This window comes from Balaenoptera borealis (assembly GCF_965194805.1).
Source record: "Balaenoptera borealis genome assembly, chromosome: 16".
Classification (NCBI taxonomy): Eukaryota; Metazoa; Chordata; class Mammalia; order Artiodactyla; family Balaenopteridae; genus Balaenoptera; species Balaenoptera borealis.
In genome coordinates this window covers 79,065,717-79,088,532 of record NC_138872.1, presented here as the reverse complement: position 1 = coordinate 79,088,532, position 22,816 = coordinate 79,065,717, and the positions used below count along the sequence as shown (strand labels likewise).

The following is a 22,816-nucleotide window of genomic DNA, read 5'->3' as shown; positions in this document are numbered from 1 at the left end:
CGGGAACAGCCCGAGTCCTTCTGGAAATGCTGGTCCTTGCTGTTTTAGCTCAGGGCCGCCCCCTCCTGGCCACCAAAGGAATGTCAGCCCGGGGTGTTCTTCTGGGGCAGGGAGAGAACCGGCAGTCTGGGGGCTCCTGAGTCTGGTCTGGGTTCTAGGGATGCTCAGCATTGGGACAGGTGGGGGCCAAGTGATAAAGGGGGGCTGGGCCACCTATCAGTCTGGATGCGCTCCCCAGCCCCCTGGTTCTCTGCAGGGCACCTGGGGATCCAGCCTGACCTTCACCACTCCACAGGCCTGCATGGGGCTGCACCTCGATCCATGACAGATGGAACCCCTGTGATGTGTCAGAGTCTCCCACATGTCCCCAGATGTCCCGGGGAATGACACCAACAGAGTCTTAACTCCCAGGCTATTCTGCCTGCAGCCCCTTGGCCTCTGCAGACATGGATCCCAGACTGACCCATCACACCCTCCACAGCTTCAGGCAGGAGGCTGTGACCTTAGCCCACAAAGAATGGAGCCCTGCAGTGGCTCAGGGTCCCCCTTCCTTTCCCCAGGTGCCCCACGGGGCGGCGCCAACGTGATCTCACCTTCCCAGCCATTCTGCCCACAGGCCCTCGACCTCTACGGATACTGGCCTGGGCTCTGGACCCCAGATCCACCAACACCCCCGTCCCCAGCTTTGGGCAGGGCTGTCTCTTGCCAGGTCTGGGAGTGCTGAAGGAGTCTGGAAGGCTGGGGTGAGGGCAGAGGCACGGGACAGCTGGCCTGTCTCCCCACACTGGGCCCGTGGCCCAGCCGCAGGGGTGGGGGCCTGGCCACTCAGGCCTTGGCTGGGGCCGGATCTTTGGCCGGCCTGCAGGGCCCTCCCTCCCGCTTCCTCTCCCGAGGGCTGTCCTGGCAGGGGCCCCCCTCGCACTTTCTGGCGGGGAACGGGGCCAGCAGTGAAAGAACAGCCACAGAGGGAAAGCAGGAGAGAGATGGGGGAAACTGTGTGTGTGTGTGTGTGTGTGTGCGTGTGCGTGTGTGTGTGTGTGTGTGTGTGCACGCGCGTGTGTTTTAAGGAAAAAAGCCCACAGTCCAGTCCAGTCAGACCCAGCCTGGGAGGCTTGTGAGCCGGCCTTTCGTAATTGCCCCCTCCCCGCGGCCCCCTCCCCGAGGCCTCCCCCTTCTCCCGCCCTCCCGCCCGCCCTCTCTCCCTCCCTCTTTCCCTCGCAGCCCGACAAGGCAGCAATTACGCTTTGGGGATAAAACGAGGCGCAGAGAGCGGGCTGGGGCATTTCTCCCCGAGATGGCGGGTCGGACGGCGGCAGCCCTGCGGCCCGGAGCCCTCCTGCTCCTGCTGTGCGTTCTCCACCCCTCGCAGCCTGGAGGTAGGCCTCACCCTGCTCCCTGACGTGCCCGCAGCCCTCGGGCCTCCCGCTCAGGTGGCTGGACCGACGGACGGACGAGAGGACGCTCTTCACCCCCAGCCTCCTCCAGGGGGTCCCAGGCAGGAGCCCCTCAGCCACTGGATCCTTGGAACCGCCCCTCCCGGCAGCCAGCCGCGCTGAGCAGAAACCTGTCACACGATCGGCCCACGACTCAGGGTGGTCCCAAGCCAGCACCGGCTTCTGCTGCCCCAAGAGGGCTGATGGGCCCTGCTCTGTCCTGGGGGATCTCCCGGTATGGGGGTCGCCAGCATGCTGGGGAAGGGCCGACGAGGTCCCGCCGGCTCTGTGGGCACCGGCAGTTTGCACACCTGTGGACCTGCCGGGTGTGCACGTGTGCCCTGGGGGCAGGGGACCTGGGCTGGGGGCCAGCTTAGCATCAGTGAGCTCTCTGACCTCCACAGGTTCCTCGTCCCCTGGGAAGTCAGGACCCGCTCGGAGCAAAGTCAGGGTTAAGTTGATTATAGGGTTGCGAGTTGGAAAGCTGCTGCTGTGGTCTGTCCCTGGTGAGGAGGGCTGGGAGCATGTGTGTACGTGTGTGAGTGTGTGTGTGTGTGTGAGTGTGTTACACGCTATTGCACAGGTGTGCATGTTGTGTATATGCCCAGACGTGTCACCAAATAGAGGAGGAGTTTTCTGCGAGGGGATGAACGTTCACAGGTTCATCCTTGGACAGGGGTGTGTGTGTGTGTGTGTGTGTGTGTGTGTGTGTGTGTGTGAGGAGGGGTGCTGTAGGTACGTGAAAGTGCCTGTTAGCATGTGTAAAAGTCTGCCACCCAACAGGCACGTATACGTGGGCGATCTGGTGTCCAGGTGTGTCACTGGGTGTGGTTTGTCACTGTGCATGTGAGTGTGTGTGTGTGTATGTGTGGTATGGAACACAAGCGAGGACAAGGAAGCCGGGGAAGGTGTCCGTCTCCTGGCGGAGGGAGAGTGGTGAGGGGCAGGGGCTTGAGTGGATCTCGGGGCACTCCTGGACCACCTGGCATGTTCCCTGCCTTGTGTCCCGAGGGCGCCCCCCCCCCGGGGGCTGCTAGCACCTTGTGGGACCCTGGGAGTGGCCTACCAGGGGTCCCTGACGGTGCTCCTGGCCACGGGAAAAGAGAGGCGCAGGCAGCCCCACGAGCCTTTGGTCGGGTAGCCTGGGTGGGGTCTGGTTTCCGGGAGAGTCTTCCTCGCCATGAGAACCGGCCCTTTGGTGGCGGCCAGCGTGGGGAGGTGCACCGGCTGGAGCAGGGCCCGGCCGGAGGGCTGGAGCAACAGCTCTTTCAGTGAGATTGACCAGCTGGGCAGGACCGCTGGGAGCAGGGACTTCCTGCAGAGGTCAACTCCTGGGTCTGGATGAGGCCATGGGATGGTGTGCACCCTCAGGTGGGGCCCAGGGGCGGCAGCGAGACAGTCCCAGAGGAGCAGCCGCCCCCATGCCCGAGAGCAGCAGCTCTGGTCCTGTCTGATCCTCCTCCCCGGAGTCTGGCCCCCGAACGTCTGCCTTCCCAGAGAGAGCTCCCACCTAGAGCATGATGGTTAGTCCCCACCGGAACCCTGGGAGTAGAGGATTTTTATCTACGCTTTTCAAGTGGGGAGACTGAGGCTCAGACAGGCTAAGGCAGCCCCAGGGGGATTAGCACCAGCCAGCTCTCTGCACTGGGCCAAAGATGAGGTGGCCAAAGATCCAGGTTCTGAGCAGCATTTGGGGAGGGGCAGGCTGGGGGCCAAGTACTCTGGGGTGGGCCTGCCCTAAGAAGAATGCATCCTCAATGACTGAGCTAAATGCTCCGCTGGTCCTGTTCTTTCTTTGCAAACATAAATCTCAGCTCCGTCCCAGGTGGTAGAGTAGCTGGGTCCAAATAAGGGGTGTGTGAATTGATGAGGTCTTCTGGGGTTTGTGCCCAGAGCCTCCCAAAGGAAGTCTAGAGAGATGGGACGTGGGAGGGGCCCCCCACCCAAACGCATGTGCGCACACACGCACACACCTGCCTGACTGTCCTGAGCGAACCCAGCTTCCCCCCACCCCAAGAAGATATTACCCTCATGCGTTCCCCAGTTCCAAAGAACCGTGTTGCCAGGGGAGACAAGGAAGGGGCATCCCGGGAAGACTCTGTGATGGTAAAAGTTGTTTAGACCCATTTAAGATGGGTCAAAAGTAGCTTTGAAGATCAGCTGCCCCAAACTCCCACGCCATTTAAAAAGAGAGAGAGAAATTAAATCAGTTATAATTGGGACCAGCTGCCCCAAACCCCCAGAAATTCTATCATTTTGGTTGTGGGTGTTTTCTTGTTTGTTTGTTTGTTTGTTTTCTTATTTCGGAACTGAAGACGGTTTGCAACAGGGATTTTCAGCCCTGGCTGCATAATTGGAGTTACCCGGGAACTTGAAACAATTCTGATGTGGGGTCTCACCCAAGAATTTTTGCTTTATTTGGTGGTCTGGGGAGGGACCCAGACCTGTAGGTCTTGTAAAAAGCTGCCCAGGTGACTCTGAGGAGCCTCCAGGACCTTGGACCTTGGACCTTGGGGTTAGGGGTTGATCCTGCTCCAAGTCTGCTGGGGCCAAGGCAGGAGGACAGACGTGTCCGGGGGAGGGAGGGAGGGGACAGAGTCAGTCACTGGAGGATTGTTTTCGAAAAACCCTTGGCGGCCTTTCTCCATGCAAACGACAAACAGCTTCGCGTGGTCTTATCTGCACCCCAGGCCGGCCCCCTGGACTTGGAACTGGCAAAGCCCCCTGCCAAGGCCTGCTGGCCTGCTGCTCGCTCCCAAACAGCCATGTCCCAGATCTTTGAACCTAGATCAAAGAATCTGGAACGCAGAATGCCCTGCGTGTGATTGGGGTCAGATGTGGTTCCTGGGCCAGGCACTTCATTTCTCTGACTCTTGGTTTCCCTGGCTGTAAAATGGGGAGAAACATCCCTGCCCTACTTACTGCCTAGGGCCGGTGGGAGGCTCCAGCAATGTAACATTGCAAAAAAAATGCATCAAGTAAGAGGATTGTGGGAATGCAAATTTTAAAAACTGTATATTCTCTTATTCAGAATTTGCTATCTTGGGCTGATCAACCCTTGTAATTCGTGCACGTTTGTGAGGTTTAATTTTCCCTCTTGCTACTCATGCCACGTTTTGTCCAGTGGGGAGGCAGCCCGTGTGTAAACAGAGATGCAGTAATGGAGGAAGCTGACAAGACTGGGAGAGGGGGTGGCCTAGAGGAGTCCCAGGAAATCCAGAAAGGCTTCACGGAAGAAGTGACATTTGAGTTAGACCTTGAAAAAAGGTAAATGTTCGAGGAGCTTCTGTGGATGAGAGATGGGCCTCAGTCTTTGGGGCTCTGGGAGGCAGAACTAGAGAGACAGAGGGGCAGATTCTATCTCAGTAGGAGGAAGCTCTCTCTGCAGGTAGAGCGGACAGCATCGGGAGGTGGGAATTTGCCTGTCACTGGAGGCGTGCAAGCGGGAACACAATAGGATGTTTACAGAAGGAATTTCAGCCCGGGCCAGGAGACAGTCATGATCCCTGAGAGTCTAGGATCACAATTCTAAGATGCAAGAGACAAGTTCCACCCTGGGCTAGCCGGTGAAACAAGCCAAACCCACATAAAACAAGACAAGTATGCTCCAGGCCAACTGCTTTGGGCCAGATGAGCAGTGAGAACCACAGGCTCAGAGACGGCAGGGGGGAGAAGCTGAGCCCAGTCTTGGTGGAAGGGTAGGACTTGGATAGAGGAGAGGGCATTCCTGGCAGGAGGAACTGCTCAGGCCAAGGAGGGGAGGTGGGAAGGAGGATGCCCCCTTCCCATGATGGGGCAGGAGTGGAGGCTGCTGCCTTTTGAAGGCCTTTGATCAACTACTGTCTTATTCTATTCTCACCTCTCCTGCACTTGAAGAGAGGCCGGGCGGGCATCCTTTACACCCACTAAGCCTTCCCTATTTCCTCAGTGCAAAACGGGGATCAAAACCTCTGGCTCCCCAGGCCGTCATGGTTCAGGCACGGAGTCTGGCAAACACTGCTGAGATCTGAATCATGGGGGTGGAGAGTAGGGAGAAGAAAGAGCTGGGGACAGAAGAAGCAGAGAAGGAGCTGGCAGGCCCAGGAGGAGCCTGGCCCCTGGTCGGGGAACAGAACCCCAGGAGAGGAAGTGGGGCTTCAGCCAGGCCAGCCCGAGGTGGGGAGACCCCGAGGTGGGGAGACCCTTAGGCTGGTTGGGGATGGAACAGGTCAGACCAGACCCACAGGCAACCTCCTTGCCTCCCCCCCACCTAACTCACCCATCCTTTATTGAACACCTACTGTATACCTGGCCTCAGGCCATGTACTGTGCAGTGAAGTAGAAACAAAGTGTCACCTTTTTTTTTAAGCGCTACCGAGTGCCAGGCCCAGGGTAGGACAGGTCTCTTGAACTCTTTGACAACTCGCAACAACCTGGCAAGGCAGCAGTTATCAGCCCCACGTTGTTACAAAGGAAACTGAGGTTCAGAGAGGTTAAGTGACTTGCCTAAGGTCACACAGATGGTAAGAAGTGGCACAGCCAAGACTAGAGGCTAGATGGGTCTATCCTGAGCCCCTTGCTCCCTCCACCCACCATGTCATTCCTGCAGTCTGCCCTGGAGCAGAGGGTTAGAGAGGGAGGAAGGGGAGGAGGGAGAGAGGCCGAGGCAGAGAAAGGTCTGGAGCACAACAGGGAAAGGCACATAAGAGACAGAGCTCAGAGCTCGGAACCGGAGGCTGGAGCCAGAGAAGGCATCAAAGGCCTGGGGCGGACCATGTGTGCACTTGGCAACCGATGACAGGACCCAGGCGCTCATTCCCAGCAGGCCCAGCCCCCTGGGGCCACTGCCCTGAGCCCCCGAGGCTCTGAGCAGACTGCTTAGACACTCCAGGCCTGGATTGCAGTGCCTGGGGGGGGAGGTAGGGGGGTGGCGCCGGGGCTTTGGCACGGGGTGGCCATGACAGCTTGGCATCCCCCACCCTGCTGGGCCGTGGCTTAGGCTGACAGGGCCCTGGGGCCAGCAGGCCAGATGTCTGCTGGGCACACTGCGGAGCTGCCCGACACTGTCTCCCAACCCAGTCCGCGCCCCATTCAGCAGGGTGGTGCTGGGGCCCGGGCTGGGGCAACGGCAAGGCGGCTTGTCGAGGCTGGGGCCGTTCTGTGGCGGTGGAGTCGGGGCCTGGTCTGCACCAGGATTGTCTGTTGCCATGACTACGCGCAGGCTGGGTCTGGGGCGCCTGCATCACAGTATTCCCCGGTGAGAGCTTCACTGGTCCGCGGGGACTGAACTCGTGATCTGGGCTGGGCAGACAGCCCCTGGACTGGCCAGTGAATTAGCTTTTCCTTAGGAAACTATTCACTTTGCTCATTCATGGTGTCCCCCTCTGGGCCTCGGCGCCTCCTTAGGCAGCTCTGTGTCAGACAGCCAGAGCACCACCCAACCACTGCTGGCCGGTGGCTGAGGACGCGAACCTCACGCCGTCCTCCCAGCGTGGGAATGGCTGCACTTCTGTCGGCAGCAGCCACAGTTCCTCACCGCTCACCGTCACAGTCTGGCCTGCCCTCACACAACTCTGGCCCCCGCCCGTGCCGCTCAGGGCTGGAGAGGCTTGGCCGCCCAGCAAAAGGTGCTCAGGCCCAGCCCCATGCCAGGCTCTCCCCAGGTAACGCAGCGCAGACCGTTATGCTCAGAGGAGTGGCCTGGCTTTGAATCCAGGCTTCATCTCTTTCCACCTGTGCGACCCCCCCACCCCCCGCACACCCCTTAACCTCTCTGAGCCTGACTTCACATCTGTTAACATGAAGGTAATAATCCCTGCCCTTCCAGCCTCACCAGGCCATTTTGAGGAGCATGAATGAGAAAATGCTTTGTAAACATTATTTGCTTAGTCAACCTAAATGGCTTTGGAGACAGGCAGTATTATTATCATCATCATTATCTTTATTGTTAGCGTGCTTTTATTCATTCTGGCTAATGGGGGACTCTACCTACTTCATTCCAGGGGTCCCAGGGGCTGTTCCTGGTGGAGTGCCTGGAGGGGTCTTCTACCCAGGTAATGTACATGAGATTGTCACACTCCCAGGTAAGACAGATGGTGATTACATTTGCAAGAGATGCACATTGTGACACTGCAGAAGGGAACAACATTGGCACACCTACCCCAGAGGACCCATAAGTTACTCCTCTTTTAAAAAGCAGTTACATGATGCTATTTTACAACTATTAAGAGCATAAATTTTCGGAAAGATGAAATGCAATGCTTGTGAGACTGTCGGAAAGTGGCCGCCTCACCGATCCCTGCTGTTTAGTCTTCGAACCATTCACCTGACTCTTGGAAACCCATTCAAAGGAAATAATTGAAAAGAAGAGAAAAAGAACCATCCGCCCCAAGGTTCATAGGAATGTTCCTTGCAAAAATGCAAACAAGAAACCCACCTGACTGGAGGGTGTGATTAAGTAAACTTATATGATGCAACTACTAAAAATTATGAATATGCTATCTGTCGGGTAACATGGTAAAGTGATTTTCAAGTAAAGACAATATAAAAGCAAGGACTAGGTGCAGATGGAGATTGGGCCCCCCTCCAAAAAAAGAAAATGGGCAGAATATTAACTCAATGGCATGGGGGGGGGTGCGTATTTTCTTTTTTTTTTTTTTTAACATCTTTATTGGAGTATAATTGCTTTACAATTTTTCTTTTAATTTAGAAAAAAGCATAATGTTTTAAAGTAGATTGAAACATCAAAACTAATATTTTCAATACTTACAAAGTGTCTGAGTGTTCAGAACCAACGTGGAAATGAGGGCAGCTACCAGCACACTCCCAGGTACACACGGGCACACAGCTGTTTCCCCAATGAGATGGATGAGGAAACGGAGGCTCACAGAAGTCAAGGCTTGCCCGAGGTCACATGGCTAGGCAGCGGTGGATTTGACCAGGGTCGATGGACGGCTTCCTGGCAGGGGCCCTGATGGTCCTCTCTCTCTCTCTCTCTTTCTCTCTCTCTCTCTCCCCTCAACACAGGGGCTGGTCTCGGAGGCCTGGGAGTAGGAGGTGAGCTCAGACACCAAACTTGGTTCCTCAGCGATGGGGTCTGGGTCTCACTCTAGTCCACATTATGTGCTCAGACCTCAGAACCTCAGAAGGCCCAGACATTAAGGGACCCCTCATTTCACAGACCGAGCGTCCAGTGGGGAGGGATTTGTCTAAGAACTAGAGCTCACGAGCCCCCTAAGCCCCTCCCCATGGCCTCTTTCCCTGGGGGCCCTGCCTTCTTTCATATTTCTTTCTTTTTTTTTTTCAAATTAATTAATTAATTTATTTTTGGCTGTGTTGGGTCTTTGTTGCTGTGTGCGGGCTTTCTCTAGTTGCTGCAGGCGGGGTCTACTCTGCATTGCGGTGCGTGGGCTTCTCATTGCAGTGGCTTCTTTTGTTGCAGAGCATGGGCTCTAGGCTCACGGGCTCAGTAGTTGTGGCTCGCGGGGTCTAGAGAGCAGGCTCAGTAGCTGTGGCGCACAGGCTTAGTTGCTCTGCGGCATGTGGGATCTTCCCGGATCAGGGCTCTAACCTGTGTCCCCTGCACTGGCAGGCAGATTCTTAACCGCTGCGCCACCAGGGAAGTCCCTCTTTCATATTTCTTTTGATCCTCAGTAATATCCCTGCAAAGCCAACTATGCGGGAAGCGTCATCCCCTTCAGAGGCTGGGAAACAGTGTGAGAGAGGGTAACCCCAAATCAGGGCCAGAGCTGGGCTTCCCACCCAGGCATGTGGACACTGGGCTCCAAGCAGCTCCCTGTGCAGAGGGGAGGACCATTCCTCACCCCACAGTGAGACCCCGCAGTGCCCTGGGGGATCGTGGTAGGTCAGGTGGGCTGGGACTCCCCATTTACCACCATCTCTTCCCTCTGCAGCACTGGGCCCTGGAGGCAAACCACCCAAGCCAGGTAAGACCCGTGGCCGCAGAGCACTGAGTGAGTGCCGGCGGGGCAGGGGAGGGAAGGGTCCGCAGAGCTGCGAACCCAGCCTATGGACGGAGGAGGGAGGGAAGTGGTGGGCAGCAACAGCCCCTCTGCCCCCTAGTCAACCCCACCTACGACCTGGCTAGGGCCAAGCTCCAGGGCATCCAGGGTCAGGAGGCTGGAGGCAGCTTGCTGTCCTCCATGTGTGAGGGGTGTCTGGCACCTACCCTGCCAGTGCCTATGTGCCCAGCTTCCCTGACCGTCCCCTGTGCACAGGGTCCCAGAAACAGCCCTGGTGCTAGAGTCAAAGATAGGAATTGATGTTCCAGTGGCCACCAAGCCTGTGGGCTCAGACACAGATGGTGGGCCCCATACTCTGCCTGAATGGTCCCTGACCACAAACCAAGCCCTCTCTTACTCCAGGCCAAGATCCTAGATATCCCTGAACTTAATGACAATCTGAGCCCTTATCCTGACCCCAGGCTGAATCTTGACCCCAGACCAAGCCCTGAACCTGACCCTAGGCTGCACCCTGACCCTGGCCCCAGATGAGCTTCCTTCCCAGGCCCCTTCCAGCTGTGTCCAGACCAAGGAGTTCTCCAATATGAAGATGTGGCCAGATCTATCCCGGCCTTGCCCATGGGGCTTGGATCTGCCACTAGGGTCCACCATCAGCTCCAGAGAACACACCCCCAGGAAAGAGGGAGGGCGGGTTCCTCCTCCAGGAGGCCCTGGTGGGTAAGGAGCAGGTGGAGGAAGGGGCGTCTCTGTCTGGATTTATGGCCCTAACAGCATGAGATGCTTCACATGCAGCCCTGGCACCCCCCACCCTGATCCATGTCTCCCTGGCTCTGAAGCCGGGGACTGCAGGACAGTTTGCATGTCCAACAGCTCTTACAAAATCCACATGTTCAATGATTCAAGTGCAAGTGAATCTACAAGACCCAGCTTCCTCTTCCCTGCAAGCCCATCTGGGTTATGAAACTACAGGGCTGGGGCCAGGCGAGAGAGACGCAGGAGGGCAGGAGGCCTGGGCAAGGGGTTTGCTGGGGTCTGTTGGGGTCTGCAAGGCTGGAGCCCTCGGGATTCACTGCTTATCCCACCTGAAGCTGTTTCCTATCTTCTCGGAGGGGTGAGTGATCTTAACAGGGTCTTTGACGGTAGAGAGGGAACAGGGAAAGGCTAGATAAACAGAGGTGTGGAATTAGGATCGTGCTTAGCTGCGAAGACCCAAATGATAGAGGTCGTGACTGCAGAGCTAGAACGGGGATTGATTGATCCCATTGGCAGCAGGGGACACATGGCAGGTTGTGATGAAATACCGAAGAGAAGACTGCGAAAACTGCATTCAGCTGCAGTTGATAAAGTGAAGCTTTTATTAATGAAAGATTTAGTTTAGACTTCCAAAAGAACTTCTGGCTCGGGGTGAAGGCGTAGACCAAGAGGAGAGTCAGAGCATCTGCTGATGAAAAGGGGCTGGACTCCATGACCTCCCTGAGGTCATCTTTCAGCCTTAGGACTCTGGGCTACAAAGGCCTGGACAGGGCCACAGTGCCCCTCCCCCGACAAAGGGCAGCTCCCCACATCCGGGCAGCAGGGACGTCTGGGCCTGCCCAGATGGGATGGAACTGGGCACAGACAATGCATGTCATGCTTGGGAACAACTAATCCGTTAGCGAGTAGAGCGTGGGTGGCCTGGCAGCTGCTCCGCGTGGGCCTCGGCTGGTGGCCCTACCTGGGCTCTCAGTGGGGGACCAGGCAGCTGGGAGCCAGCCCCACCGACACCCCCAGCACCGGCTGGAGGCCAGTCACCCACACGAGAGGACGGGAAGGAGCAGGGGGGCCACCCACCGGTCACCCTGGCAGGCTGCAGACACTCTGTGCCCTCTGCCCACAAGCCCTCTGGTCCCAGGAAGGTCGGGAATACACTGGCCCTTTTGTAAGTGGGGAAACTGAGTCTCAGAGAGGTGAAGTGACTTGCTCTTTCATGCAAGGAGTAGCTTGGGACAGCAGGATTTGAATCCAGGGCTCTCTGACTCCAGGGCAGAGAGACGGTTGGGTAAGCCAGGCCCCTGGGCAACCAACCGTGGGCAAGTCCTCGCCCCTCTCTCCTCCTCACCCCTCTCTCCTCCTTTCTAGGGGCTGGACTCCTTGGGGCCTTTGGGCCAGGTGAGTCCACAGGAAGGAGGGCATGTAGCTGGTCATGCTACGGGGTGGCCCTGGGACCAGACAACTCTGGGGGAGCACGGGACGAGAGTAGATGGCTGCACAGGGGCTGCGTGCCCCACCCCACGCACCCAGCCTCTTCTCACTTCCTGTTCGGTCCCCATCCTCTCCTCCCAGCCCCTCTGTGGTCAGGAAAGGCCCGAGCGTGTCCGCTGCCCTGTTGGAGCTCAGGATACAGGTCTGGCTTGAGAGAAACCCCTGCCAGAGCTGGGGAGGGGCAGGGCCTGCAGTCCTGGGAAGTGGACCCAGGCACGCCCCACGCCAAGCTAGACCACACCACACCTGCCCGGAAGGGAGACTGGCCAGAGCCAGAGGCCCATCTTACAGAGGGGCTGGCGGGGTTTCAGACGGGCCAGCTCACAAAAGTAGGAAATGGGGTCGGGGGACCACACCCAGTGAAAGCCAGGTGGACTCTCCAGGGCTCAGCAGTCCTGCGTGTTTGAGGTCGGTCCCCAGAGAGGCCGCCCCTGAGCTTGAAACCCTGGTGGCCAGGACCGGTGCTTGTGGGAGAGATTCTCACATAATTGGAAACAAACCCGGCACGGTTGTGAACTCCAACCTGATTGCCCATCCGTCCTGGCCAAAGCCGTGGAATGTCTCCTGGAGGGGGAAAAGGAGAGATTGAGCCCAGATGTGGGAAGGAGAGAGCCAGAGGGACACATTTGGCTTTTCATAAACATTTTAGCATCTGTCTGCAGGCAGGGAGGCTCCCGGACTGCAGGGCAGGCTAGACGGATGGACAAAGGGGGCTCCGGATGCAGGGGCAAGGGCGTGGCCTGAGGCAGGGGACCCCTGCAAGGAAGCCGATGAGAGGCCTGGGGTGGGGCGGCTAACGTGGGAACAGAGCAGGGCCTGGCCTCGGTGAGGCCTTGCTGGCAGCTCCTGCTCAGCTCCAGCCCTCACAGAAAGCCCTTCTGGGTCCCTCGTTAGGTGGCGGGCCTTCTAAGGGAAGTGAGGTCCGGTCAGGGCGTGTTGTAGGGCGTCAACACAGTCAGTCCACATGGCACATAGCAGTTGGTTGCTAAGCAGCGGCTGCTATTTTATCAGACTGGCCCCTGAGGGCCAAAGGTTTGAGTCCGGCTTAGGGCCCTGAGCGGCCACACGCCGACCACAGCATCGCCAGTTTCCTGCCCCTACTCCACGAGACCCTTTCCACCCTGGGCCCAGGAACGATGCCCCACACCAGCCCCTCACACGGCTCTGTCTTCTTCTCCCTGCAGGTGCTGGAGGGCTCGTAGGCGCTGGTCTTGGGGCAGGTTAGTGTTGACACCCAGGCAAGATGCCCCTCTGGGGGCCAGAGCCAAGCCCAGGGCATCTGCCCGGTATGGAGGGCGGTTGGGGGTACAAGGATGCAGACCGGGCCCGTCCTGGGCACTGGTGTAGGGGGTGGTGCTGAGACCACCTGCCCCGAGCAGCTGTCCGGGGCACAAGGGAATCACAGCTGGGTCCTGGGTGCTGTTATAACTTAGTAACGAGAGCTGGAGGGAAGCAGCCCCAGGAGCCCAAAGGAGTCGCCCACCTCGGCGGGGCTTCAGGAAGGCTTTTTGGAGGAGGGAGGTGTGGAAGTTTGACCCCGAAAGGTCCCTGCGGTTTGTCAGGCTGAGCGGAGCAGCCTGGTCCATACTGCCCGCCGACGCCGCACGCAGTCCTGGGAGCAGCTGTCACAGCTTTGCGTGGAGCAGAAGAGCCTCAAATGTACCTCGTGGGCAGGGCGGGCCGGGGAAGGGCTGCGGGCAGGACCTCACCCCGTCCTCCTCTCCGCAGGGCTCGGGGCCTTTCCTGCAGGGGCCTTCCCAGGAGCTCTGGTGCCCGGCGGCCCGGTTGGCGCTGCTGCAGCCTATAAAGCCGCTGCCAAGGCCGGTGAGTGTTACCCTTTGGGACGTGCCATAAGCCCTCTGGCCCCCGCAGGCTCTCCACTTTGCAAAGAACCTTTCCTGAGGGGCAGGCAGACGGGAGCCTCAGCTCCATCTCCTGGGGGTGTGGGGAGGCAACCAGCTGTGCCCGAGTCTCAGAGGTGGTGGCAGGGCCAGACCTCAGCCCCGGGCCCTCCTGCCTTTGACTGTTCCCGATGTGACCTCTCTCCTCTCCCACTCCTGGCTCTGTAGGTGCTGCGGGGCTTGGTGGGGTCGGCGGCATTGGTGGCGTTGGTGGCTTAGGAGTGCCTGCAGGTATGGAGGCAAGACCTGGGTGGCCCCGGTGAAGGCCGCAGGGTCAGGGGTGGAGCCCACTCTGACGTGGCCCCTTCCCTACCAGGTGCGGTGGTACCTCAGCTCGGAGCAGGAGTTGGAGGGAAGCCCGGGAAGGTGCCAGGTCAGCGTGGATGGAGTCCCTGGGGGTGGAGGGCAGAGGTCAGGGAGGAGCGAGAGCTTCTAAGGCCCACGGGGCAGGAAGGACAGGGCCTGGCTGCAGCAGGGCAGGGGGCATAGCCAGGGCCAGAGCACGGTGCCGTGTCCCAGATAGGGGCGAGGGGCCCTGGTCTACCTTCCGGGCCCTTCCTCCAGGACTTTGGAGCAGACCTCAGAGACAGACTCTGTGGCACCCACATTCAGGCGACAGATGGGAAGTCAGTGCAGAAGGGCCCGCCCCGCCACTGTGGAGCTGGGGTGAGCCCGAGGTGCGCCAACTCCCCATCCGGTGCTTGTTCGTCTGCACCAAGCCCTTGAGGAAGTGACTTCAGGTTAAACAAAAGGCTGCCTGAGTCCACACAGCAGGGAGGGAACATCATCTGGAAACTGTTAACCCAGAGGTGGGCTGGGCCGGCCATGTAAACAGGCTCCAGGAGATGGGACAAATCCACGCACAGAAGGGTTTGCAGATGACTTCCGGAACTTTCGGGAGGAGGGCTGCAGCCAGCACACGTGTGTCCCTCGCTGTTCCCGCCGGGCACCCAGGTGGCTGGCTCGGGAGCCCCGGAGCTGCCACGGCGGGACGGGCCAGGAGGGGCCCCTGGAGGCCAGGCTGTTGCTCACGATCCTTCTTTGGCCACAGGTGTGGGGCTCCCAGGTGTATTCCCAGGCGGAGTGCTCCCCGGCGCAGGTGAGAGCAAGGAGGGAAAGGGGACCCTATAGCAAGGAGAGCGGACCCTGGCAGCCTCCCCGGTGGCCCCCCACCTCCCCCGAAGCCAAGGCCACCAGGGACCTTGGGTCCTGCCCGGCATTTTCTCCCTAAGCATCAAAGCTCAGGCTACAGACATAAGATCTCTGGTTGTCTTTCCCCTACGAAGATCAACAAGCTTCCCCTGGCCCCCCAGAGCCCTGAGCCCAGGCCCAGACCCAGACATCATTGCAGCCTGCAGTGGGCCCCCAAGGACAGACCAAGTCCCCATTGTGGCCAGCTGTTTCCCAAAAGCCATAAGTCACCAGGGGGCCCACCCAGTGCATCTGCCCTGCAGGAGACCCTCGGAGCTGCCCTCTCAACCTCCTTTCCCCACCAGGGCCCAGCCACCCCACCCAACGTGTGACCTCTTGAATTCCCCCAAAAGCCCAGACTCGGGCTGCTCTGCGGGATTTGCTGGCAGAGTGTCCCTCCCTTGGCCCCCCCCTGCCACGATGGCCCAGCCCCAGGGGAGACAGGAGAGGTGGCAGCCCTGGACACTGGCAAGTGGAGTGTCACCCAGCCAGAGCAGATGACTGCTTTGTGTTTGCTTGTGAATCACATCCAGTGAGAGCCCCCCAAGGTCACAGGCCTCCCCGACCTGCAGGCTCTTCCCACTTCTGGCAGGCTTCTGCTGTCTGCCTTCTCTAATGAGGGTGGGCAGGGCGGCGGGAAATTAACTCCAGTTTAGAGACAGGCCAACAGAAACACAGAAGCACATGGCTAGGAAATAGGATTAAAACTTCTGACCTTGGGTCAGATGGGGAAGAAAAGTCACCACCAAAGAGGCCCTCCCCCGACCCTGTGAGCCATGCCAGTAGCTGACAGTCAGTGAGGAGGGAGGCCAGCTGTGTCACTGACGGGGGTGTGGTGCCGGGCTGGACCTTCCAGGCCGGCCTTCCCATGCCCACTGCAAGCCCCCACTTTGCCCCTTCAGGAGCTCGGTTCCCGGGTGTAGGGGTGCTCCCTGGGGTTCCCACTGGAGCAGGAGTCAAGGCCAAGGCCCCAGGTATGTTGCCAGCTGGGCTGGTGACCCGTGGTGGGAATCTCCATTCGCCCTCAGTCCCCTCCGTCCCGGGGTGAGGGGCGGGGACCCTGGGCTCAGCTGGCTGAGGTGGGCGGCACATCTCTCAGAAATCCCCGAGTGTGTGCGAGGCAGCATGAGCTGGGAGGTCTGGGCAGAAGTGGCCACGGCTCGGGTCAGCCCGCCCCTCAGCGCTGCCATTGGTGCGTGGGTGCCCTGTGCCCGTGGTGGCAGGGCTGCAGTGATGGCTCCTTGTCACTGCAGGTGGAGGCGGAGCTTTTGCTGGAATCCCAGGTAAGGCAAGGCTGGGTCCCCCACGCCAGTGAGGGTGGGCAGGCCAATGGGTCGGGCAGCCGGGCAGGAGATCCTCCCCTGGGAGGGGCTGGGCGTGCCTACTGCTCCAGACCTCAGACTGGCTTCAGCACAAAGTGGCATCAATCACAGGCCTGCTTCCCCCGTCCCAACCCTCTGTCTGGGAGCCCAGATGAGCCCAGAAAACCCAGCAGTCTGTGCCAAATGCCACAAGGGCTACAGACCCTAAGTGTGGCCCAAGCCCCAGGAGGGAGAGTGTCCTGTAGCTTCCAGAAGGAAGTGGCCCGTCACTGGGGGTTGCTCTGCTGGCCGATGAGAAAGAGGCAGGAAGGCCCTCTAGGCACTAGGATGGTTTCTGGATTCCGGATGCCATGGGAGCTCATTCTGTCTGAGCAGAAAGTGGAGCGTGAGGCCGGGGGCTTCGCCGGGGTTGCTGGCCCGAGTGGCTGGGACCTGATTTTGCTCTCCTTGTTCCCACAGGAGTTGGACCCTTTGGAGGTCAGCAGCCTGGAGTCCCTCTGGGGTACCCCATCAAGGCACCCAAGCTGCCAAGTAAGGCAGAAGGGGGATTCAAGAGACACCACTCGCTGGGCCTTCCTACTGGGAAGCCAGCTTGAGAGGGGACTTGTTTGGCCACCTGTGTCTTGGGGTGGATGGGGGTAGTCAGGAAACCTGGTATTAAAGCCCATTTCTGGTCGCCAGCAAAGGGAAACAGGGGGAAGCCATCCTGCAGGTGTTGGTCTCACTCCCATGCACACACATGCACAAGTGTGCACACACATGCACACACATGCACAGAGACCCGTAGCCCTGATGGGAAACCACTTGCGTTGATGGTAAGAAACACCATTCACTGGAAAGACCCCTCTGATGTCAACCCGCCTCCACCCCAGCAATCAGCTCACATCATGAGCTGTTTCCTGATGGGGAGGAGAGTAAGGAAGATACTCAGACTCTAGGGCCATGGCAGGGCCTGGGTTGGTAGAAGAACAGGTGTCCCATCATGCCCTGGGGCAGGGGTGTCCTCTCCCTCCTCCACCAAGGCCTCTGCTCTCCCGAGAGCCTCTGAGAGCAGCTCACAGCCCTGGTGGGGGCGGCGCGGTCTCGGGCTTCAGTACCTGTGGGAATAGGTCTATCTACCCAGGTAGTGGGGGCCCAGTGAGGCATGGGGCTGCCATGGGGCAGCCCCTGATCCCACACTCCGTCTCCTCAGGTGGCTACGGACTGCCCTACAGCACTGGGAAACTGCCCTATGGTAAGGCCCTCTTAGACTGGCGGGCTTCTGGCTCTCTCCAGCTGCAGGGTTCTGGCAAGGGAGCTGTGGCCCCAGCTCAGGGCTAAGAGAGCATCAGCTGGAGGGAGGGGGGGTGTGGAGTCTCGGAATGGGAGTCCCCGAAGGAGGGGACATGGAACTTGGACTCAGACAGCCTCATTCTCAATCCTGGCCCTCGCACTTATCACCAGGTCTTGGGAGAACCAGTTTCTTCTCTGAGCCTCAGTGTCTTTGTCTGTAAAATGGGAATAACCATCCCATACACATTTGTATTTAACTCTGGCTGTTGGGGGGGGGGGCAGGTGGAGACTCTGGGTGGCCTGGCCCTTGAAGGGCAGGGGAGGGGGCAGCCACGGTGAGGTCCACGTGGATGCCCAGAGGCTCTCGTTTTGCAGGCTATGGGCCTGGAGGAGTAGCTGGTGCCGCGGGCAAGGCCGGGTACCCGACAGGGACAGGTAAGGAGAGCCTCACGCCACTGCCAGCCAAAGGGGGCACTAATCACCGAGGCTCCATAAAGCAGGCCAGCCCACCCTACATCCAGACCCCGGTCTGAGCCTGGAGAAGGATCCTCAACCTCTGCATGCTATGAAACCCCACATCCACACCCAGATGTGAACCAGTTGGTTTTCTTTTTTTTATACAAATCTACTTATTTATTTATTTTTGGTTGCACTGGGTCTCTGTTGCTGTGCGCGGCTTTCTCTAATTGCGGCGAGCGGGGGCTACTCTTCATTGCGGTGCGAGGGCTTCTCATCGCGGTGGCTTCTCTTGTTGTGGAGCACAGGCTCTAGGTGTGCGGGCTTCAGTAGTTGTGGCACGTAGGCTCAGCAGTTGTGGTGCACGGGCTTAGCTGCTCTGCGGTATGTGGGATCCTCCCGGACCAGGGCTTGAACCCGTGTCTCCTGCATTGGCAGGCGGATTCTTAACCACTGCGCCACCAGGGAAGCCCCGAACCAGTTGGTTTTCTTGGGGCTGGAATAGATGGGCTCTGGAGATGCAGGGGCACATTTTCCAGAGTCTCTCTCCTTCCTCTCCCCCAGGGGTTGGCACACAGGCTGCAGCAGCAGCAGCAGCAGCTAAAGCAGCAGCAAAGCTTGGTGAGTACGCCTGGAGTCCCTGCCTGCTAGCTGCCAGCCCCCCAACCTCTCCATCCCTATTACCACTGAGAGCCTTCCTCACAGATAACTAACTAAGGTGGCCCCTCCCCACTCCACCCGCATTTATCCAACTTTTGCAACACCACCCGTTCCTCTCTCCTTCCATCCATCCATTCATTCATTCTTTTTTCCATCTGTCCATTCACTCCACCCTCCAATCCTCCATTCCTCCATCCCTCCATCCATCTCTCCATCCATCCACCCATCCCTCCATCCACCCATTCATCCATCCCTCCCTCCTTCTGTCCCTCCTTCCATCCATCCATCCATGAATCCATCCCTCCCTCCATCCATCCATCCTTCCATCCATCTATCCACTCACTTGTCTCTCCATCCATCCATCCATCTACCCATCCATCCATTCATCCATCCCTCCCTCCTTCTGTCCCTCCCTCCCTCCACCCATCCATTTCAGAGACCAGGGACAGATAAGAGCTCTGCTGGAGAATGTTGGCACTGCTGTGAGAGTCAAGAGGGAGACGTTGTTTCTACCTGGGGATAATCAGGAAGCGTTCTCAGAGATAATACTTGATTCAGGCCTTAAAATATAGGTGGAGTTTGCCATGTGGTTAAAATAGGAGGGAGCAGGCAGAGGGAATGGGTAAAAGGGTGGTTAGAATGATAATTTTAGGTGGTACCTATATGAGCATTTAAACAATTTAATAGTTTAGTATCAATTTAGTATGTACTATAAAACTTTTAACTAGCTCCTCAAGCCCATGATCCCTTGGCTAGTAGATGTGGCATGGCCTTCTCTATGCCCACGTGGGGAGCAAAGTGGGCATCTGTCCCCCTGTCCCGGGTGATTCCCCAGTTCAGAGTCAGATCATGGGGGGTGAAGTCTTCACCTCCACCCCAGTCCCAGGGGAGCCCTTCCTGTAGCCTGTAGCACTGAGCTGGAGGCCTGCCCCACGGAGGCCCCACAAGCCCTCCCTCCAAGCCCCCAAGGCTGGAGGGGGTGGCTGGAATGTGGGAGCAGGGGAGTGGGACGGCAAGGGGCTGCCAGAGCCAGGCAGCCAGGCGCTTGGATTGCAAACTTGGCCGCGTCTTCGGAACACAGGGAGAGGAAGTCTTGAACATTCTTGCAGGGGCCCCTCTGGCCCAGGGAGCGGCCGCTTGTGGTTTCTCAGTATGTGGCAGTGATTAGAATGGGATTTGTCTGAAAACATACAAGTCCCTTAATGAGGGTGTTGAAATGGACACTTTGGGGGTGAGTCAAGGAACAGTGGGGTGGGGGCCTTCCCAAGCAGGCCCAGCTGGAGATGCCTGGGCCTCATTCCCAGAGGAGATTGCACTGTGAACACACCAGCATCCAAGTAGCCTCCTGCCTGGCTTCAGGAGGGGCCCCTGGGAGCCACATTTGCACTATCCCCCTCCTAACAGGTGCTGGAGGAGCCGGCGTTCTCCCTGGCATTGGTGTTGGAGGTGCTGGCATTCCTGGCGGGCCCGGCGTGATTCCTGGCATCGGAGGCATCGCAGGTCGTGTCCACTCCAGCAGGGGGTGGAGGGTCTCCTTGAGGATGCTGTAGGGGAAGGGCCTCACCCTCTGCGGCTCTCTCTCCAGGGGCCGGGGCTCCAGATGCTGCTGCTGCCGCTGCCGCTGCCGCTAAGGCGGCCAAATATGGTGAGTGTCCCCACAGGGGGCAGGACCGGGGCTCCGGCCAGCCCTGGCCTCTGCATGGGCCTTGGAGACCCTAGTCCTATAAGGCTGGATGGACTTTGCCTTCGTCCATCTGGGGCACGAAGTGCCAGGAGTAGGCAAACTGATGGATGAGAGAGTGGGTGGTGGGTGGATGAAGGGACAGATACAAGGATGGGTGGTTACATGGATGGATAGATAGATATAGGTAAAATGGTGGATGGTGAGTTAAAGCGTCATTGTCATGCCTCCTTGCTTCTGCCCATTCTGGCCACTCTGCCTGGGAGACTCTGTCCAGTGCTCTCCACTGACTGACTCAGCAGAGGGCAGGGACCCTGTAGAGCATCTGTCTCCTCCCACTCTCCCCCAGGGCCACCCAGAGCTGCTGCCCTAACTGCCTGGGTGCCCAGAGGAGCGTTCTGACTCTGCTTCAGAGCTAGATTGTGCTCTTCCCAACCATAGATGCACACCCTTAGAGCTCTGTCGGGGTTCCCTCATTTCCCTGCCCTTCTCTCGGATGACTTGGATCCATGCAGATGCAATGCCCGCTCACCTGGGATCCTGCACTCAGGACCTGCCACTCCTGTAGCTCCCCAGAGTCATGCCCCTGGAGGCCCTCTGAGGTCCCCACAGGGTCCAGGCCAGGGAAACAATCCTTTCCTTCCACAGGCGCTGCTGCAGGCTTAGTGCCTGGTGCGCCAGGCTTTGGCCCAGGAGTAGTCGGCATCCCAGGAGTTGGAGTCCCAGGAGTTGGAGTCCCAGGAGTTGGAGTCCCAGGTGTTGGAGTCCCAGGTGTTGGGGTCCCAGGAGTTGGAGTCCCAGGTGTTGGGGTCCCAGGAGTTGGAGTCCCAGGTGTTGGAGTCCCAGGAGTTGGAGTCCCAGGTGTTGGAGTCCCTGGTGTTGGAGTCCCAGGTGTTGGAGTCCCAGGTGTTGGAATCCCAGGTATTGGGGGCCCGGGCATCATGGGTGGACCAGGTGAGCTTGGCTCTGTGTGTGTGTGTGTGTGTGCGTGTGTGTGTGTGTGTGTATGTATGTGTGTGTGTAAGAGAGAGATGTTGAAATTATTGCCAAGACTTTTGTATTCTCCCCGACACCTCCCCACTCTATCCTCTTCTCTCCACACCCTTGGTCATCTTCTCTTCCTTGGGATATAACCACCTCCTAATTAACTACGGCCAGCAACATCTTGAATTCACCTTTTGGCTGTCAGTGTGCTCCTGGGGGCAGGAACCATGTCTTTTTCATCTCTGTGTTCCCAACCCTTAGCTGAATATGTGCTCAGTAAATGGTGGATAGATGGGTGGGTAGGTAGATGGGTGGATAGATGGATGGGGGGGGTGGATGGGCAGAGGGACAGCTAGGGAGGTAGGTGAATGGCCATGTGGATGAGTAGGCAAATTGATGGATGAGAGAGTGGGTGGTGGGTGGATGAAGGGACAGATACAAGGATGGGTGGTTACATGGATGGATAGATAGATATAGGTAAAATGGTGGATGGTGAGATAAATGGATAAATGACAAGAGAGATGAATAGGCAGGTGGGGGACAAGATAAGTGGTTAGAAGGATGGATGGATGGATGGATGGATGGATGGATGGATGGATGGATGGATGGATGGATAAGCACGTGGGTAGATGAGCAGATGAATGGGTGGGTAGAAAGCAAATACAAAATGGATGGGGGACTTCCCTGGCAGTCCAGTGGTTAAGACTCTGCGCTCCCAGTGCAGGGGGTGAGGGTTTGATCCCTGGTCGGGGAACAAAGATCCCACGTGCCGCGGGGCGCCGCAAGAAAAAGAAAATCAAAATGGTTGGTTGGTTAGATATTTAGATGAATGGATAGATAGATAGATGGATGGATAAATGCGTGTGTGGGTGGGCAGAGAGATAAGTGGTTGAGTGGGTAGATTGAGGTCCAAAGATAGACAAATGGACAGCCATACAGGAAGGTCAGCAGATGGATGAATGGGTGGCTGGATAGACAGATGGACAGATGGGCTGATGGAGATATATGTGTGAGTAAATGGATGGACCACTCTGTGTTGGCTCAACAGATAGAAAGAAGATGGACTGAAAGACAGATGGGTGGACAGAAGGATATATATAGCGCATCTCTGCTCCATTCTCTCCTGAGCATTTGTGTTTCCCTTGGTCTCTACAGGGGCTGTGTCACCAGCTGCAGCTGCTAAAGCAGCAGCCAAAGCAGCCAAATTCGGTGAGTCCTGTGCTGATAGCTCCGCCCCACCCTATTCTGGCCTTTACTTGCCAGAACTAAAGGACCGTCATCTTCTAGTCCCCGTTGTACAGCCCAGAGAAGGGGAGTGACTTGCCCAGGGCCACACAGCAAGTCACTGGCAGAGCTGGGACTTGGCCCTTTTGGGCCCCAGGACTATGTCTCCCCCAGTTGTCTCCCACCATGAGGCCAAGGGACTGGGTGATAGGAGAGTCCCAGTACAGCATTCCCAGTGGAGACAGTGTCCCTGACCCTCCCTGCTCTGGCCAGGACCCTCTCAGAGGAGCCCAAGACTGGCTGGGGTAGGAGACCTGTGTACAGTCTTTCCATCTTCAACAAAGAGGCTCTTCCCCAAGCGTTCAGAGAAGAGAGGGGCTGGAGACACACTGAGGGGTGTCAGTAGGGAGGAAGTTGGTGGGGGGCCCAGGTGTCCCATGGTTTCCTGTCCTTCATGGACCAGACTTAGGGGAAGCTCGCATCCTCTTCT

At 58.1% G+C, this 22,816-nt stretch overlaps 1 protein-coding gene across 1 annotated transcript in view; it reads left to right on the top strand.

Moving 5' to 3' along the window:
• The first annotated feature begins 991 nt into the window (after positions 1-991).
• Positions 992-22,816, top strand: part of ELN (elastin) — a 33,358-nt gene continuing 11,533 nt past the window's right edge. Inside the window, 20 exon segments of the mRNA XM_082358559.1 lie at positions 992-1,376; positions 7,415-7,465; positions 8,439-8,468; positions 9,326-9,358; positions 11,513-11,542; positions 12,820-12,855; positions 13,364-13,459; positions 13,705-13,767; positions 13,853-13,909; positions 14,588-14,635; positions 15,630-15,701; positions 15,981-16,010; positions 16,509-16,580; positions 17,242-17,283; positions 17,697-17,756; positions 18,342-18,398; positions 19,842-19,937; positions 20,023-20,082; positions 20,767-21,039; positions 22,258-22,311. Of these exon segments, the coding sequence (XP_082214685.1) occupies positions 1,295-1,376; positions 7,415-7,465; positions 8,439-8,468; positions 9,326-9,358; positions 11,513-11,542; positions 12,820-12,855; positions 13,364-13,459; positions 13,705-13,767; positions 13,853-13,909; positions 14,588-14,635; positions 15,630-15,701; positions 15,981-16,010; positions 16,509-16,580; positions 17,242-17,283; positions 17,697-17,756; positions 18,342-18,398; positions 19,842-19,937; positions 20,023-20,082; positions 20,767-21,039; positions 22,258-22,311 (1,342 nt within the window). The 5' untranslated portion in view covers positions 992-1,294.